Source organism: Aethalodelphis obliquidens, unplaced genomic scaffold (assembly GCF_003676395.1).
Source record: "Aethalodelphis obliquidens isolate GAN/ISIS:26980383/991018 unplaced genomic scaffold, ASM367639v1 scaffold7, whole genome shotgun sequence".
Classification (NCBI taxonomy): domain Eukaryota; kingdom Metazoa; phylum Chordata; class Mammalia; order Artiodactyla; family Delphinidae; genus Aethalodelphis; species Aethalodelphis obliquidens.
The window spans coordinates 43881994-43901638 of NW_020837951.1; the positions used below are offsets into that span (position 1 = coordinate 43881994).

At 41.0% G+C, this 19645-nt stretch overlaps 1 protein-coding gene across 3 annotated transcripts in view; it reads right to left on the bottom strand.

Annotated features, from left to right (window-relative positions):
* Positions 1-19645, bottom strand: part of PCSK5 (proprotein convertase subtilisin/kexin type 5) — a 447761-nt gene that overhangs the window by 407767 nt on the left and 20349 nt on the right. For all 3 annotated transcript variants that reach the window (XM_027105664.1, XM_027105665.1, XM_027105666.1), the window contains exon 2: positions 2951-3055. In XM_027105664.1, coding sequence (XP_026961465.1) covers positions 2951-3055 — 105 coding nt within the window. The remainder of the gene's footprint in view (positions 1-2950; positions 3056-19645) is intronic.

Here is a 19645-nt window from a genome sequence, read left to right on the forward strand (position 1 = left end):
GGGGGGGGGGGGGGGGGGGGGGGGGGGGGGGAGGGGAGGGGAGGGGAAGGGGAGGGGAAGGGGAGGGGAGGGGAGGGGAGAAAATGAAAGTATGACAGAGTATACCAAGGGGATTTGGGAAATATGACAACTGATGTGATCCTGGCCCAGAAAAGAGACAACTGGCAATATCTGAATAAAATCTGTAGATTAGATTATAATATTGCATCAATGTTAATACCCAGATTTTACCAAAATGTTAACCATTGTACTCCCAGTTATATGACAGAAAATCCTTTGTTTTGGTAAATACACAGTGAAGTATTTAGAGTTAAAGGGGCATCATGTCTGCAATTTGCACCCAAATTTTCAAAAAGAAACTTATATACATAGCTATGTGTGCTTGTGCGTGCATGTGTAGAGAGAAGAGAGAGAAAATGACCAAGTTTGACGAGATGTAAAATGTAAACGTTAACATTTAGGGAATCTGGGAAGTGAATACAGGAATTCCTCATAACTCTTTTGCAACTTCTCTGTAAATAACATTTGTTGTTGTTGTTGTTGTTTTAATTAAAAAGGAAACTTAACCTAAGTGGCGGCCTGAGCTTTTCGCGGAGGGAGCTGGAGAAGGAGGAGGAATGTAGTAGACCCCCAACTCCTTTGCTCTTCCGTCCCCAACACTGAGAAGCACTGTAACGTCTTGTGTTTCCCTGAAAGCTACTGTGGGAGGCTGCAGAGAGTTCCCTGAGGGCAACACCCTAACCCCAAATCCCCAGAGCCTAACACAGGGCCTGGCATATATTAGACGCTCAAGCAATGGCCAATGGAAGGAATGATCGGACTTTAAGAAATGTCTGAAAGAAACTGCAGGCAATCCCCAATCTGCAAAGTTGGTAGAACAGTGGCCCTTCTGTATAAACAGCTGGGCGGCAATGAGGGGCAGGTGGCATCAGAATGAGGAGTGAGAAGCAAGGTACAGTCCTATCCTAGGGTATTCTTTATATGGAGGAGGAAGAGGAACTGAGCATGTACCCTGGGGCTGGCCTGAACTGGCTCTGTTCCTCTGGGCGGGGTGGGGGAGGACATACATGCCAGGCAGTACGTGTCCCAGCATCTGAGGTCTCCATTGGGTCCTGCATGAGCTATTTGATGCACTGAGATAAGAAGAATGGAAGGCCAAGCTTCCCCAAAAGAACGTTAAGGCTTGAAATAGCTCTGTATTCAATTTTGTTCTTACCTCCCAAACCATTTAGTACTCGGTTTTTCAAATTCACGTGGACTGGGCTTCCCTGGTGGCACAGTGGTTGAGAGTCCGCCTGCCGATGCAGGGGACACGGGTTCGTGCCCCGGTCCGGGAAGACCCCACATGCCGCAGAGCGGCTGGGCCCGTGAGCCATGGCCGCTGAGCCTGCACGTCCGGAGCCTGTGCTCCGCAACGGGAGAGGCCACAACAGTGAGAGGCCCGCGTACCGCAAAAAAAAAAAAAAAAATCACATGGACTATGCACATGAGGTCTGAAATTAAAATCATTTAAATTACCAAAGTTCAAGAAAGCTTGGAAAACGTTAACAGATGAAAAACGTGACTTTGCTTCGAAAACTTCGCTAATTCAAGAACATCCTAAGAGATTGCTTTTCCAGCAACATTTAATTCTGAATAGAGATAAAGGGAAAATATACATATAATTCACAGGAGTGTTAAGTATCAGGGGATGTTCCTATAATCCACAGAAAATTGGGCCCTACAACAAACGTGCTTTTTCTAACCATCAAGATACAATTTCACAATCATGAACACTGTGTGATAATATTCCAGACAAAAATTAAACAAGAACTGTGGCACATAACCGAGGACAGGACTCCAAAGGGCCAACCTGATTTGCATATTAATTCAAACAGGGACCTTTTTGCTTTAATAAGGAATATCATTTTTGAGGAATCTCTAGGTGAGATTGCCATGCTCACTGGTATAGAATTGTCGACCAATTTATTTGAAAATGAGCTCCTATGATAAACCCAAACCATAATGAGGAAAAGACAACCCTTCCTGATCAGTAAATAACAAACAGTGAATCCACAGAGGAACCAGGGCAGGCTGGTACTGCTGTCCTCTCTCCCTCTTTACACGTCACATCTGGGAGGCCAAACAGTTCTCTGTCAGAGTCAATCCCTTCCTCCAACTTAATAAGGACAGAGGGTTATCTCATCCTCAGAGTTTTAGTTGCCAGTTATTAGCCTGTTTGTCCCTAACACCCTCCAGCTTCCTATCTCCCATTTCAAAGCTGTCCTGCCTCTCCAAAATGGATTGGGAGAATCTAGACATGACATGTCTCCTGCTAGGTTCTCCTAGAAGTATGCTTTCTGTACAACCCAAAAGGATTGGGGTCAAGACAATGGGTAAGAAAGATCCCTGTTGAGCTTCCAAGAGGAGCACAGCCAGCTTCTGTCCCTTCTGTGCTCAGAATCCCTCCTGTCTCAGACATGGTCTAGGCCATGGTCTAGGCCCTGGGCCACCAGTGGCATGGCTCTATTAATGCCCGTTGAAACTACAAGGATTCGTGGTGACCTAAGGCCTGACCTAAGGGTTCTGGAAGAGACTCCTCTACGGAGCTCAGATAGAACCTCAGATCTGTATGCAAATAGGCAGATAGTATGGTCTTCTTAGGACTTCAATACTTCTGAATCCATCCCTATCTGTCCCCACACACACTCCTTCTCATTTCTCCATGACAACTCCTACTTCTGATACCCCTGGGCTGTTCTACAACTGGGATGATAAGGGCACTTCAATAAAAAATCAAGCCACTGCCTATTTTTGGTCTCAAGAGGAAGCAAAGATATTGGACCAAAGGATAGTATGACAGCTCTTGAAATGTAAGCTTTCGTGCTGGTCACCAGTTCCTAGTGTGATGTTACCAATGAAAAATGCAGAAGCTCTGCCTCTTGGTCCCCACCCAACTGGTTCTTCTTACCTTTGGTTCCATTGAAATGAAACTGTGTGTTCCTCTGCTTGAGAGAACTGACCTTTTAATCGTCCTGCTGTGATAGAAGTGGTAGTAATCCTTCAGGGCCCCGATCTGCAAAGGCAGGAGGGAAAGAATATAAGAGAGTTAACGTATGAAAAGTCTTCTGTTTTCCTGGTTTTTCATTAAAATAAGAATACAAAAGCAAAAAAAAGAAAAGGTCCATAAATTATGCAGTTGCTGGCCATGCTTAAATGTTATTTGAAGCTTGGTGATCACTTTTCAAAAGAAGGACATGTGATATGAAATGGAGTGTCCTTGAGGCGGTGACCGTGGAACTAAAGATTATAATGGGGCAGCTTGGGCTCTCCATATCTCCCTTTTAATGTTTAATTTATATGCAGCATTTTAAGTAATCCTGTATCAATCTGTATCCAAATGTATGAAAGAGAAACAAATATCAAATAGCTATCTGGTTATAAAAACACATCGCATTTTGTTTGCTCCGAGAAATGTACAATGAAAGACCTTGTTAGATTATTTATACCGTTAATTTGAAACAAGGCCTAAGCAATTGATCATTCGCAAAGAAAACAGTACTTAGTTTGTTTCCTGACTTCAGTAGACAGTATAAATACATAGCTCTTATTCACGTGTTGCAAAACTAAAAGTGGAATGAATGGCAATTTCTAAAACAAAACAAAGATCACACGTCCCACCTATCAGCTAAGCTTCCTGTGTGACAATAGTCCAATTGACTTTATCTTAACCATTTCTTTAACGAATTAGTTTTCTCACTTATGTACCCCTTTCTTTAGTTAAAAACAGGTCTGTTTAGGATAGCTGTAAAAATAAATCCCCGTCCATTCTAAGAAAACAAACTAACACAATTCCAAACAATCATATTCTTTCAGCAGACTGTAAAATGTGGATCCCATAATGGAAATTAAACCATACAATGAGCTAAGGCAGGAGAGCTTGGCTCTAGTTTTGGCCGACGGTCACCAGAAGTGTCTTCTTAGCTAAATCGCATATACTTACTATGTCTCAGTTTCATTATCTATAAAATTGGACTTCAAGTCAGTTCATTTCTCAGATCACTACAGCTGTCAAATTCCATTCTTTACCACTGACACTTTACTCGCCTTGGGCAAATACATTTAGAGCACCATTGTTCTACCCTAAAAGAATGACCATCATCAAGATGCTTTCCAATTAGGACAATTCAAAAGTTAGGCCTTCTTAATTGATAAAAAAAAAAGAAAAAAAAGGTCATTGCCCCAGCTTAATTTTTTCAGATAAAAGGTTTACTTTTCATTCCCATCTTTTCATCACATTCTCAATCATCGTCCCGCCCTTCCAATAAGGATGATCAACCAAATTTCTGTGCCAGTTAAGAGTCATCTCCTCACTGGGACTTCATGCTCTAATTGAAGGTTTCTTATCTTCATTAAATTTGAATGTCTGAAGTCTCCCATTTCTGATTCAAGTGGAACTGCCCAGATGTACACAGAAGAGATCCTGGACTCTGAAAACAAGTAGGAAATGAGGCAATCCTAGCTGCAACCTCTAATCTCAATGATTCTGGACTCTGAAGCAGTAGAAAACAATGAGGAAGAGGGCACAGGTGCCAGTCCCAGTCTCCACGGGTGTTTCAAGGAGGGTTTTACAGGCCAACTTTAAAATTCCAGAGGAGCAGGGGTAGAATTCAGGAGGGGCTGCATAATCCTCTATCAGAAATCTTAAAATCCCAAGAAGCTTAGAGCTTTCACCTCACATAGTTTCTGTCAAGAATGCTCCTTGGGGGCTTCCCTGGTGGCGCAGTGGTTGAGAGTCCGCCTGCCAATGCAGGGGACACGGGTTCGTGCCCCAGTCTGGGAAGATCCCACATGCCGCGGAGCGGCTGGGCCCCTGAGCCATGGCCGCTGAACCTGCGCATCCGGAGCCTGTGCTCCGCAACGGGAGAGGCCACAACAGTGAGAGGCCCGCGTACCGCAAAAAAAAAAAAAAAAAAAAAGAATGCTCGAGTAAATACAGTAGTTTTTGTGGAAAGGAACAGAGAATCTCTGAGGAAGAACTTTTTATCAACGTGAAAAGCGCCAGTATGTTTCAGATCATGTCCACTCAACTATTATGGAACCTCTTCGACTATAGGAAATGACTGAATTCAACTCAACTATTAAACTCAAACTGTGGATGAAATACACCCTGAAGAAATATTCAGATCCTTTGTGGCTTCAATGGTACACACCAGAACGCTGGCCTAATGCAGTGTACATGGAGCTGGAAAGCGGAACCCTTGTCCTGACTTAACTTGCTCTGGGATTTTGGATACATCACTTAACCTCTTTGGGCCTTGGTTTCCTCAACTGTGAAATAAGGACACAGGAGGTACAGTGGACAGAGACTGGGCGTCAGAGTCTAATGGGGGATAATAGTGTTTATGGGTTAGTGTGGTTATAAGGATTGAATGTAATAGCAGGTACACTGCCTAGTCAAGTCACTGTTCAGCACATAGTAAGTAGCAGAAGTTTATGAGTTTCCCTTCTAAGTTTATATTCAAATCCTACCTTCCCTCACCTCCTATCCCTCTAATTAATCCCTCACCTCTGTCTCTTGGCAGGATTCCTCTTAATCTGCCCTGGTATCACCTCCCTTATTTCACTTCCCTTATTTCACTGGCCAAAAATCAAAAGGGTTGATGATACACTGTTGGCAAGGATGTTGGCACAAATGCAGCTCGTACAGGATCAGTAAAGAGCGTACCATGGTACAAGTGTGTGGAGAGCCATTTGGCAATATCAATAAAATTATACACAGTACTTAACCTTCGACCTAGCCTTTCCACTTCTTAAAATTGATTCTATAGGTAGAGTCATTTACGTAAAAGAATGGATGTTAGTTAGAGCAAATTTTGTAAAAGCAAGAGAATGCAAACAACTAGCTGGCATCAGTAGGTGACTGGTTCTATATGAACTGAAATGCATTGTCTCCAAGGTAGTGGATAAAGAAAGAAAGAAATACAGGTGCAAAAGAGGCATATAATATGACCCAATTTTTGTAGGAGAAAAAAGGAAGACTCTAGATGACATGTGTGCTTATATGCACAGGATATTTCAAGAAGGAAATTGACAAACTGGAAAAGAGGAATTTTCTTTTCATGATTTATGTGGCTGCATTATTGTTTTAAATGAAACTAACCAAAAATGAAAAAAATAATACAAATGAACACGTGAAATAGCACACACACAAATCCCACCTACTTTTCCAGGGGCAAATATGCTCCCCCAATTCCATGGGACTGATACAAGGGCCACTTCTATTGGGGCCATTAAATCTCTTTAGCAGTACACTCTATTTAATCTCCATCTTTCAGGGATTCTGTTTCCTCTATAGGGTTATGGAATGGTGTTCACTGATTGGCTGATGCCTCAATTACAGAATGCCTGCCACGTGCCAAGCATCTTGCTGCTCTTCCGCATGTTATTATATTTAACTTCACCTCCCCAAGAGCTTCTGAAGACAAATATTAGTACCTCCAACTTGATAAAGCAGGCTATTGAGGCTCTGGTAGTGCCCGAATGTACACAGCTGGTATTGTGAGCTGGTAAAGTGTAAATCTTTGTCGAATGCCTAGCATCGGGGTGAATTTAGTTAAGTTTCATGGTGCATCCCGTCAACGGGCTCACAAGACGCATTCCGACATCCTTCTAGTGAGCCTTCCTATACTGCAGAGCTAAATTCTACGCAGCCAGGGTTCTGAATGTGATAAGGTTCTGCCAATCAAAGGCAGACTGTGGCATCGTGAGGCATGCTCCTGGAGGCATTTTCGTGTTTAGTGGTGGCTGTGGCTAAAGGTCTTAGTACCTGGTTGCTAGCTTTCTGGGCATTCACTTGCACATCCTGTTTCGTCAGTCAGTTGGTAAGAGATTTTAGAAGGACTACAGGGGCATCATAGGGTAGCTTCCTCCTTCCTCAGCTTCCTCACTGAGGCAGAAGCAGCAGCTCTGGTGGAGGCCCATGCTGTGGGGTGGCTTTGGGGGCCTTTTCTGAAAACTTGGCCCTCCTGATTGATACTCCAAGCTATTTAATAGTCAATACTGAATGCCTTCCAAAGCAGACCAAGCAGTGGATTCAGTAGTTGGCTCCCCTGAATATTCCAAACTGGACAGATGAGAATTTCTGAAAAAGTAGCTTTATATATATACAATCTTGCACAACTTAGAGATCCTCGAAGGTATGTACCTTTTGAGTCATGGGCTACAGGCACCACTGAGCCACAGGCTACGGATGACCCACTGTGTCTGCTCTAACATCCTGTTAGATGACTACACTGGCTTCTTGGCTTCTCACAGCCGTTCATACCAATCTCCTCTCTCAAGTCTTTCTATACAGTAGCCAGCATAAGGTTATAAATGTACATTTGACTGTCATGGTTCATACGCCAGCTTCAAATCCTTGAGTGGCTTCCCTTTGCTGTTAAAATAAATAGTAATATTTAATAATATAATTTTAAAGTTAATAATAATATCAACATTTATTCTGTGCCAGGAACTAGTCTACATGCTTTATCTAACTCATTGAATAAAAGCACTGTGGCCACCTCGATGAACCTGTCAGCTCTCTCAGGCTGCTTGTTTGCCTTGTTTTCCCTCCTGCCCTGTCCAACTTACAGATTTCCCCAAATTCTGTACTCCTTTTCGAAAAGTTATTTACTATCAGCCCACAAATAAAATTTTTTTAATGGGCAAAAGTTTGAACAGACATTTCACAAAAGATATACAAATGGCCAATAAGCACGTAAAAAGATGCTCAAATGCAAATTAAAATCATAATGGCACTATACACATACCAAAATGGCTAAAATTTAAAAGGTAGACAATACCCATTTTTACTGAGATTATGGAGCATGGGAACTCTCATACATTGCCAGCGGGAGTAGAAAATGGTTCAACATCTTTGAAAAATCATTTGGTAATTTCTTATGAAACATAACTCCTCCTCATGACCCAGCCATTTCATTTACAGTATCTACCCAAGAGAAATGAAAACCTATTTCCAAACAAAACTCAAACATAAATGCTTATAGCAGCTTTCTTAATAATAGCCCCAAACTGGAAATAATGCAAATGTCTATCAACAAGTGAATGGATAAATCAATTGTGGTATATTTACAGAATGGAATACCCAGCAATGAAAAGGAACAAAACTCTGATGCATGCAGCTACGTGGATGAAGGTCAAAACAGCATGCTGACACAAAGAGGATACACTGTATGATTTCATTGGTAAGAAGTTCTAGGACAGTTACTCTATCATGACAGCAAACAGATGAGTGATAACCTTGGGGAAAGCCTGGAGAAACTTTTGAGTTTGGGAAATGCTCTATATCATGACTGTGGTGGTAACTCCATCAGTGGTTAGTGCTCCGGCATGTTGGAACCAGCTCATTGCAGGCTTGCCAGATCCAACTGCATCTTTTCCCAACACCCTCTGCAGGGACATCACATTGCTGACTTGACATCAACAATGATGGAAGTTTTTAACACATCAGGAAAAACTGGCAAAGGCTACAAATTAGGGCTTCTTTTTTCCCTGATCGGTCACTTGTTTCGTATTTATCAGCACAACCCCGGGTATGTACATTTGTCAACACTCATCCAATCTTACACAAAAATGGCTGCGATGGGGATATACCACAATAATGGCGAGTTCAAAAGTTATATCTCCTCTACTGATGTCTGGTTCTCTTTCCCATCTGTAGAATGATTCAGAGATTGGGAAACGTGAGAACCCAGTGACCTGGGGCTCTTCAGCTCAGATCTCCTCCCGCCCTCTCAGGTGAGGTGGGGAGGAACCAAGACAATTGTTCTTGCCGATCAGTCTCCAACATCCAGGAGTTAAAGTTTGAAACTCCTGCTTGCTAAATTCCATTCAGACAGAAAGCTACAGAAGCACCGCCTGGATATACTGATTTCCCTTCATTAAAATTAGACTGTGATGCCTCATTTGTACTTCCCTGAGAATATTAAAACCATTGTAATTACTTGCCTTCTGTATTTCAGACTCTATAACATTCAAAGGAGAATCAAAGAGAAGGTGGCCATGATTGCTTTCCCCAAAGTCACCAAGAATACTCCAACTTCAGGGCCTTTGCGCCTGCTTTTCCTCTGCCCAGAATGCCCTTCTAGAAATCTCCATAACTCACATCCTCTCTGCTTTCAGGTGTTTGCTCAAATGCTCTCTTCTCAGGGAAGATTTCCACCCAGTTGACCACCCAATTTGAAACTGCTGTCTCCAGCACACCCCACTGTCCCTTCCCTGATTTATTTTTCCCCTTCACATTTATCACCACTTAACATATTATATATTCCCTTTACTTGTCCCATTTATTGCTGGTCTTCCCCTACTAGAATGTTAGCTCCATAGGTCAGGAATTTTTGTTTTATTCACTGCTGAATTAGACTTAGCTCCTATTAACAGTGCCAGGCATACCCAATAAATGTTAGAATGAATGAATGAATGGTCCCTGATCTTCAGGAAATCAAAGCAGCAGTGAGCATGTCTCTAAACCTTAGGGAAGGCTTCTTGCAAATCTCTTTATAACCCTTTCTGTGATACAACATTAACATATAACATACACTTTATACTTAATAAATGTTGAATGAATGAATGACATTATTACATGTAAACATATCTGAAAATTAAGAATTTACTACCAACAACCACCTAATCACCAAAGTCTGCCTTTGTATTTCCCTCTCTTATTTCATCATAGTCAATGATCTATTGGAATCACTGAACAAACGTGATATTTATAACAAGGCTGTTGACCTTATTAAATATTAAATTAGAAGGCAACTCCTGCAGAAATCTGATGAATTGCTAATATTTATGAAGTACAAACTAAGTGCCCAGCATCATTGCACTGTGTCCTCAAGGCCATATGAAGTGGGTATCACGATTTCCATTTTATATGCACGGAAGCAGAAGCTCACAAAGTTTACGAACTTGCCTAGGGCCACACAGCAAAGGGCCAAGCTCAGGTTGATTCTGGGCAGTCTAACTCCAGAGCATATGTTCTCAACTACTCTAAAAGATGTTTAAAATAAAAGGTTTCTAAGGATGAATTTAAAACAATTACCCAGAAGACTGTGCTCCTAAGAGTTGTACACAGAGGGGATGTTTTCTAGGGATATTTCTATCTACTTTGAGCAGATCCAAAAGAGAAAGTGTTGACAAGCACCTTTGAGAGTGAGAGAGAGCCCATTCCTGTCCTCTGTGGGGGGCAAGGAACTTGCTCTCAGTTTCCTGTTCTACCACTGACCCCAAGGAACTTACATTAGTGTCTTCTTTAGGTGAGAAATTATCTTTAAGGGCTTCCCTGGTGGCGCAGTGGATAAGAATCCGCCTGCCAATGCAGGAGACATAGGTTCAAGCTCTGGTCCGGGAAGATCCCACATGCCGCGGAGCAACTAAGCCCATGCGCCACAACTACTGAGCCTGTGCTCTAGAGCCCGCGAGCCACAACTACTGAAGCCCGCGCGCCTAGAGCCTGTGCTCCGCAACAAGAGAAGCCACCGCAGTGAGAAACCCGTGCACCTCAACGAAGAGTAGCCCCACTTGCCGCAACTAGAGAAAGCCCGCACGCAGCAACAAAGGCCCAACACAGCCAAAAATAAATAAAAACTAAAAAAATTTAAAAAAAAAAGAAATTATCTTTAAGGCACACCTTCACCTTGAAGTTCAAGGGGCATTCTAAGCTTAACAAGTACAATACCTGGAACCAAGCATCTTGGATGTTACTCCATGAAACACCACAAATGACACGAAAAATGTCTTCCTTAGACTTTAGTTTCAAGTCAATCACTCAGCTCTTTAGAGAATGACATTAGAATACATGAATTCAGAGCAAAAGAACTATAATCATTTTATTTTTCCTCAGGATGCTCAAGGAAAGATGTATCATCTCTGTGATTTTAGAGCAACTTTCTCAGATATGCAGGAATGTGACAGCTGAATAACGGCCCCCTAAAAATGCTCATATCCTGATCCTCGGAGCCTGTAACTATGTCACCCTATATGGCAAAACGGACTTTGCAGCTGTGATTAAATTAAGGGTTTTGAGATGGAGAGATTATCCTGGATTATCCGGGTGGGCCCAATGAGATCACAAGAGTCCTTATAAGAGCAAAGTCAGAGAGATGTGATGGCAGAAGCACAGAGAGAGAAGGAAACAGAGATCAGAGATGGGGAGAGGGAGAGGGAGAAAGAAAAAGAAGGAAAAGAGAGAGAGATTTGAAGATGCTATGTTGCTGGCTCTGAAGATGGAGGAAGGGGTCACAAGCCAAGGAATTCTGGTGGCTTCTAGAAGCTGGAAAAGGCAAGGAGATGAGGCTCCTCTAGGATTTCTGGAAGGAACACAACTCTGATGACACCTTCATTTTAGGTTAGGACTTCTGGCCCCAGAACTGAAAGATAATAATTTTGTGTTTTTTTGTTTTGGTTTTTTCTAATGCGGTACGCAGACCTCTCACTGTTGTGGCCTCTCCCGTTGCGGAGCACAGGCTCTGAACGCGCAGGCTCAGCGGCCATGGCTCACGGGCCCGGCCGCTCCACGGCATGTGGGATCTTCCTGGACCGGGGCACGAACCCATGTCCCCTGCATCGACAGGCAGACTCTCAACCACTGCGCCACCAGGGAAGCCCTAATTTTCTGTTGTTTTAAGCCATTAAGTGTGTGATCATTTGTTACATACGGCAGCAAGAGGAAACTAATACTAGGTAGAACTGGTATCTCAGTAGACATCCATGAGAAGCAAAGGAAACGAAACTAGACTATTTGTATTTGGAGCCTGTTTATTCTTCATAATCTTCAGGACTCTCTGGGTATTCAGTTATCAATTTCTAAGTAGCTATACCAGTATAATAATAGTGATTAGTATCAGCCCAGTACTCTGCTCAGCACTTCGTTAGCATTCTCTTGCTTAATCCTCAAAACAAACTGAAAAGCAAGATAAAGCAACTGGCCCAGCAAAAGAGAACCCGTAAGCAGCTTGTTTATTCAAAGCCAACGTATAATTAATACTACTAATAACAACAGGTACCACTTACTGCTTTCCTACATTATCTCCAATCTCTCCAACAACCCTGCAAAGGAAGGCGAATTATTCTAATTTTATGGAGAAGGAAATGGTCCAAACCTGGGAAAGGCTAAGTAACATGCCCAAGTGAGGAAATGTCTGAGTCTGATTTCAAAAATCTAAGCTTTTTCTAGTCATAGCACTTTGTGTTTTATTTAAAATTTATTCAAAGGGTTTTCTATCACCACATTTAATTCAGTATGCACACTCAAATATCCCCACCCCATCCCACTCCTTTGCCCTCACCAAGATGAGGCCTCATTATTTTATTCTCAAGCTACCTGATCAGCAGAGTATAGCAGAATCTAGGTCCCAATAGTTCATCTTAAAAGCGGGTGAACAAAAACATCCTGTCTACAAATCCCAAGCAAGCAAGAAACGGACACAGCAATTTCACCAAGAAAATGTAAGACAGAAAAAACAGAGTGAGCACCAGATTTTCCCAAGTTCAAGTGAGAAACCTACAGTCTACCCCGCTATTCACACAGGACAGGAAGTTTCCCTTGAAGCAAATCAGAGAATGTCAGAGTTGGAAAAGACCTTAACAGGATTTTGATCTGCCTTTTCTCACTGAATGCAGGAATCCATTCTTCAACCTTTAAACATAGAGCACTGCATTTTCTGAGACAGTCCATTTGTTAGGAAGTTCTTCCAGATAATTAGTCTAAATCTACTCCTCATTCCTGGTTCTAGCTTGTGAGGCCAGCCCAACAGGGTCATCCCTCTTCTGCATGCCAGACAGCCAACACGTCCCTACTGGGTCTTCCCTGTTCTTAGCTGAACATCCGAGTTTTTCCATTTTTTTCTCATGTGACAAGCCTTCGCAAGGTTGCTTCCCCTGGACGTGCCAACATCCATAATGCCTTCCCAGAAAACTTGGAACCCAGAACATAACACAGCTCAACTCTAGGTATGGTGGAGCCAGGATGGAGTCGTGATCCCACGACCTCCCTGGGCAATGCATTTCTATTAGAAGTAGCTTAGAACTGAAATATTTTTAGCTGAATGAACTTGGCCAACTGAAAAATCCTCAGACGTCCTTTTTAATTTGGTTCTCCTCCAGTCTATAGTTTAATTTCTTAAATGTAAATGATAGAAATTTACATTTCTGTTGAATATTGAATGTCATTCTCTATATCCTACTCTATACATTTACAGCCTGCCAAGACATTCACTTATTTACTGAGAGCATACTCTATGTCAAGCACTGATCCAAAGACACTGGAGACGGAGTGAACAAGACAAAGACCCCGCTAAGATGCAGATAACATTCTGACTTGACTCTGACAACTCCGCTCTGTCAACTGCAAGTTTGAAATTTACATTTTCCCTATTGAATCAGAATATTTCTCCCAAGAGAACTGAAATAATTTTCATATTAGTCCATTATAGATAAGGATGGGGTTTAACATTCAACGTATAACATGTTTGGAACAGTTATTTAAGAATGAACTGTAAACGGCATTAGGCTTTTATTTTCTTTGATCCATTTTCATCCAAAATGAATAATTATATCCTTAATGTAATATAATCCGTGTACTGTATTCCTCAGATAAAAACATTTATTACTGCTATTTATAGTCAGTTATTCTTTCCAAGAGCTTTTAAAACTCATCTGTAAGTAATTTCTGGAGAAATGAAAAGAAATTATTGTTTAATATTTAAACTATTCCACCTGCTTATAAGACACACATCACACACACACACACACACACACACACACACACACGAAGTAAGAGTCTAAGAAAGGCTGAGCGAGAATGAGCACACGCAGCCTATGTTTAGATCTGTATTACTCCTTTCATTACTGATCACTGTTGCAACTTGAAAGCATTTCCACGTACTACATGGAAACAAACACAAAATAGTACCTATTTTGATAGGTGGCAACATTTCTAGAATTACCCCAGGAACAGTAAATTTTCTCTTTAGATTCAATGATTCTCAACCCTTGCTAAACATCAGAATAACATGGAGGCTAAAAAAAAAATACTAAGTGTTCGTTTCCCCCCATGTCCACCCCAGAGATTCTGACATAAGGATCTGAGTTAAAAGCCAGGGCATGAGTATTTTCTTTTAAAAAGCATTCTAAGTGATTCTACAGGTGAACAACCACTATTCTAATCCATCCATCTCATTCTGCAGAAACAGAACAATTTACTCTGAATTCTGCAATCTCCATTCAATTATTCCTATCTAATTAATTAAAGTACGTGTAAATGAGAAAATATCTAACTAATGTGATCTCAGCACTATTGTAACTGGTATGTTTTGTTCTTTTATTCATCCCCTTAATTATTTCAAAAGCCATCTCTCCCCCCCAAAAAAGTTTTCAGAAATATGTATTTAGTATAACCAGATTAGTAATTTCCAATATTTTATCATACTGGTAAACAGAGGCTAGTCTGAGCTCTACAGAATTTTAAATGACACGTTTTATTCTTTCTTTTTTTTTTTTTTTCTTGCGGTACGCGGGCCTCTCACTGTTGTGGCCTCTCCCGTTGCGGAGCACTGGCTCCGGACGCGCAGGCTCAGCGGCCATGGCTCACGGGCCCAGCCGCTCCGCGGCATGTGGGATCCTCCCCGACCGAGGCACGAACCCGTGTCCCCTGCATCGGCAGGCGGACTCTCAACCACTGCGCCACCAGGAAAGCCCACACGTTTTATTCTTAAAAAGAAAGATTCCGAAAGTAGAAGCTGTGAGCATTAAGAACATGTGATAGCTACCAAATGTAAAATAGCTAGCTAGTGGGAAGCAGCCGCATAGCCTGGGAGATAAGCTCGGTGCTTTGTGACCACCTAAAGGGGTGGGATAGGGAGCGTGGGAGGGAGATGCAAGAGGGAGGAGATATGGGGATATATGTATATCTGATTCACTTTGTTATAAAGCAGAAACTAACACACCATTGTAAAGCAATTACACTCCAATAAGGATGTTAAAAAAAAAAAAAAGAACATGTGATAGAAACTATGTGTGCTCAAGACAGTTGATGGCCTTGTCACCCTCAGTTAAAAAACTTATTAGATGGAGAAGCTCCGTGTCTTTTCTAATGGCTGTTCAGAAATGCCTTGCTCCTTTGTCCCTATCTTGGTCCTTCCCGGGGACTGGCAGGGTTAACACTTGCAGGGTAGTGAACTTAAAAACAGGGTCCAGAGCAGGGGATAAGCAACAGCATCTGTAGCACAATGGCAGATGATAGGTGGGTGAGGTATCGAGCCAGGCGTGAATTTCTCCATCTAGGCAGATGTGAAGTTGGGTCCTACTTTTATAGCTCCTGAGGCGCTGCCACTGTAGGGAGCTATTGGTCATCGGTATTAAAGATGTCACAGATACACAACTAGTAGAATAGATCAAATAAAAGAAAAAAAAAAACAGCAACACCAAGTGATGGTGAGGATGCAGGTAAATCGAAGGTCATACAGTGTTGTTGGGTAACAGTCTGGCAGTTTCTTACGAAATTAAACATTCATTTACTATATGACCCAGAAATCCCACTCCTAAATATTTTCTCCAAGAAAAATGAGAACTTGTGTTCCTCCAAAAACTTGTACATGAATGTTTATAGTGGCTTTAGTCAAAATCACCAAAAACTGGAAACAACCCACTGGCCTACAACTGGTGAATGAATAAACAACCCGGGGAATCCATACAATGGAATACCACTCGTCAATTAAAAGGAACACATTATTGATTGATTAATTAGGGATGAATCTCAAATGCACTGTAACAAGGGAAAGAGACCAGGTTCAAAATGTTATATATAAATGCATATTCCACTAATATGACATTCTGGAAGAGGCAAGTAGACCAGAAAATACATTAGGAGTTGCCACGAATTGGGGGTGAAGCAAGAGGCTGATTACAAGGGAGCACTAGGGAGTTTTTCTGAGGTGACAGAATTGCTCTGTATCTTTATTATGGAGGTGTTTACATGACTATATGCATTCATCAAAGCCTATAGGAATATACAGGGAATGTAACTGTATGCAAATGATACCTCAAATAAACCTGATCCCCAAAAAAGGTCCATAGGGGAAAGCCCGGTCATCAAAGTGAGTTAGTTGGAAAGGTGATGCAAATGGAAAAGCAAAAAGTTTAAAAAGCTGTTTGGATTAAATATATTATCAAATTGGCTTTATTTGATTAAGGAGCTTCCCTAAATCCATCGCAACCACTTCAACATTTGGAATTACACAGTGCAAACAGCAACACTGAGAACCATTCACAATATGTAAATCTTTCCTTTTATCAAAGGAATGAAGTCTTGCAACATATTTTAGTACAGACCTGCTTTCCAGGAACGTGACCACCTTAGCCACAACAAAATATGACTGATTATGCTAAATGATGGAGTCATTTGAAGCTACCGTAAACTCTGAAAATATGGCTGGTAATTTTGAAACAAAGATGAGAAAGCATAAATGGCTCAGTCTCCTAAGTGCTGTTAACTCTACACCTAATATAACTGCCTTGAAAGTAAGTAAAAATCTATATAAATTGGTAGTTCTTGAAGTGTGGCACCAGGATTAGAGGCATCAGACCAGCAGTAGTGGCATCATCGGGAGCTTAGCAGAATGCACATTCATGTGTTCCACTCCAACGTGAATCAGAATCCAGTCATTTCCCTGCTCAGCAAACTCTAAGTTCAAGAGATGAGGAAGTGGCCATCATGAATGGCTGATGAAAAAAACATCCATAAAAGGACACAAGCACATTGCTGTCCATCTAGACTCATGCAGTCAAGATGAAGTACAAACCTACCCCGCCATACGCCCATACAATCTACATAGTAAAAAAGGGTTTTAATTACAGGCTTTACCCTTTTAAAACGCTCTGAGCCCAATCTGTATTTAAAATGAAATTGGATTTCAAGTAGAATTTTATGCAAACTCAATTCTAGGAGATCATTAAAAACATTTATAATGTTCACAGTACTAAGAGAGGTGTAGTTATCTGTGATAGATCAGTTCATTCCATAACCAAGTGAGTAAAGTTTCAGAACTAAAATTTCACAGGTGATATACATACTAATAATTGTAACTATTAAAAATCAAAAGTCGTCTCCCAATAACCACTGGGTCCTGCCATATTCTACTTTATGTGGACTATATCTTCATAGCTTTTTCTTTTCAGGTAAAGGATGAATAATGATTTCTAAATTTTCAATAAATACCTCAAGCCGTAAAGTTCAGAATATGTTTTTCTTCCTCTTTTCAAGTAAAATGTTTTGGTATTTCAACAGGTGTCTTAGTAGAAAAATGCTATTTTCATCCATCCGAATGAGAGTTCATCAAGCACAGGGAAAATGAATAAAGTAGCCCCAAATATCATCATAATTATACCAGCACATACGCTCAATTTATAAAACAAGGCTTTATTTGCATTAAATTATCAATGTCTCCTCTTGGAGTCCTGCTTTATTGATACTATCTGTCCATGCTATCCAAGGGCTATAAATTCGTAATTCTGCACAAATGGACTATCTAATCTTTCAATCATCTAGGGGCAGATATTTAATCTGATGCCAGTTCCCAGCTGACATTCAGTTCTTCTGTGGATGAATACTCACAGGCAACAACATCTGAACATCAGTTTAAGCAAAACACCACCAAGGTAGATCTGTTGCCCCTCACCTCCATGCGTACACTTGGCCCAAAACACGTGTAAAACTAATGCCAGTGTTTTGGATGATCTGCATGCTTTAGCACCATTGCCCACTTTCAGAATTTTACAATTTTGTAAACAGGATCAATAACTCATCAGGCCACATGTTTTTGTCTTGTCTTAGGTAATAGCAATATTAATTTCCATCTTTACAGTGCTTTCCCTTATACTGTTCTGTTTTTTGTTTTTTGTTTTTTTTTGTGGTACGCGGGCCTCTCACTGTTGTGGCCTCTCCCGTTGCGGAGCACAGGCTCTGGATGCGCAGGCTCAGCGGCCATGGCTCACGGGCCCAGCCGTTCCGCGGCATGTGGGATCTTCCCGGACCGGGGCACGAACCTGTGTCCCCTGCATCGGCAGGCGGTCTCTCAACCACTGCGCCACCAGGGAAGCCCTCTTACACTGTTTTCTATGAGTAATTAAGATAATGTTATACCCGTTTGTAAAACTGGCCATTTACTTCCTGTTATTTTTATAATAAAATAAAATAGGGTTAATTTGGCCCAAGAAGGGCTACCAGATCTGGCTCCTATTTACCTTTCTATTGTCATCTTCTAACACTTCTCCCCTTCACTCAATCCAACCCCATTGGCCTCCTTTCTAGCCTCAGGACCTTTTCACTTGCTGTCCCATTTGTCTTGGCATTCCTTTTTCTCCAATCTCCCATTGCCTAATTCCTTCTCCTCTTTTAGATCTTAACTCAAATATCACTTCCTCAGAAAAAATCTTCTCTGACCTTCTCCAGTTCCTCTCCATCTGATCAAGCTGTTTATTTTCTAAGTTTTAAAATATTGGTATATTGGCTGCACCCACCACAGTGCCTGGCACAGAGCGGCTACCCAATAAGCATTTATCCAATGAATAAATGAATGAACGAACACTGTGAAATAAGTGAAGAATTATTACCTTAATTTTCCAAATAATAAAACTGAAGCCCAGCTAAATTCAGCAATTTACCCAACTTTATACTATGAGCTAGTAATAGAAACAAGATTTTTCTGACACTAAGCTCAGTGCTAGTTTCACTATTTGATACAAATCCTAAATAGACTTAAAAAAATCATAATTTGTGCTTAGAGTGATATTTTCAACTCTTACTAAAGTTTCAACTCCAACACGATTAACTGTAGGATTAATACCTTTATCTCAACAATTCCTGAGCTTGTCTGAAGTTTTTAATTTTTTTTTCTTAACATAAAAAGTCCATTGACCTTTATCTCAGCAGCTTGCTTGATCTTAAATATATGTCAAATAACCCAAAAAGAGAGTTTAAATAACCATTATGCCTACCAAGTAAATGTTTGCATCCATAAAATAGAAAGTTAGAAGTGATGTTTAAGAAAATGTACTCAGGAGGTAGACTGAGTTATAAGTATTTCTCTTCTATCATTCCTAAGTACTTACTGTTGACATAAAAGATAAACCAAATACAGTGTTTTACCAAAAGAATCATTGCAACGTTTACAGTATTTTGCAGTAACTGAAGACATATACTTATCTGGACAAATATCTCATATCTGGATAAATGAAGAAAAAGTAAGTGAATTTAATATATATTAATCTTCTATCTGAGGTGTCCACAGGACTAAAAATTAATCCATGAATTATTCTGATACTCCAAACACTGGATATTGCCTGACTGCTACATTTGTATCGCTCAAATAGAGGCAGGCAATTTAGTAGAAAAAAAGGCTTCACAAGTTTTCCTCCCTCTTAGCTCAAATATGGCGACATTCTGTAGCTAAATTGTGAAATAGATTTAAAGCCCAAATAAACTAAAGTGATAAAGACCCAGGGTGGAGAATGGTTTGGGCAGGCACAAGTCCCATTTCACATGTATCATATTAATTTGAATTCTTACAGTGACTGCAGTAGATATTCTGAAATGTCTCTATACTGT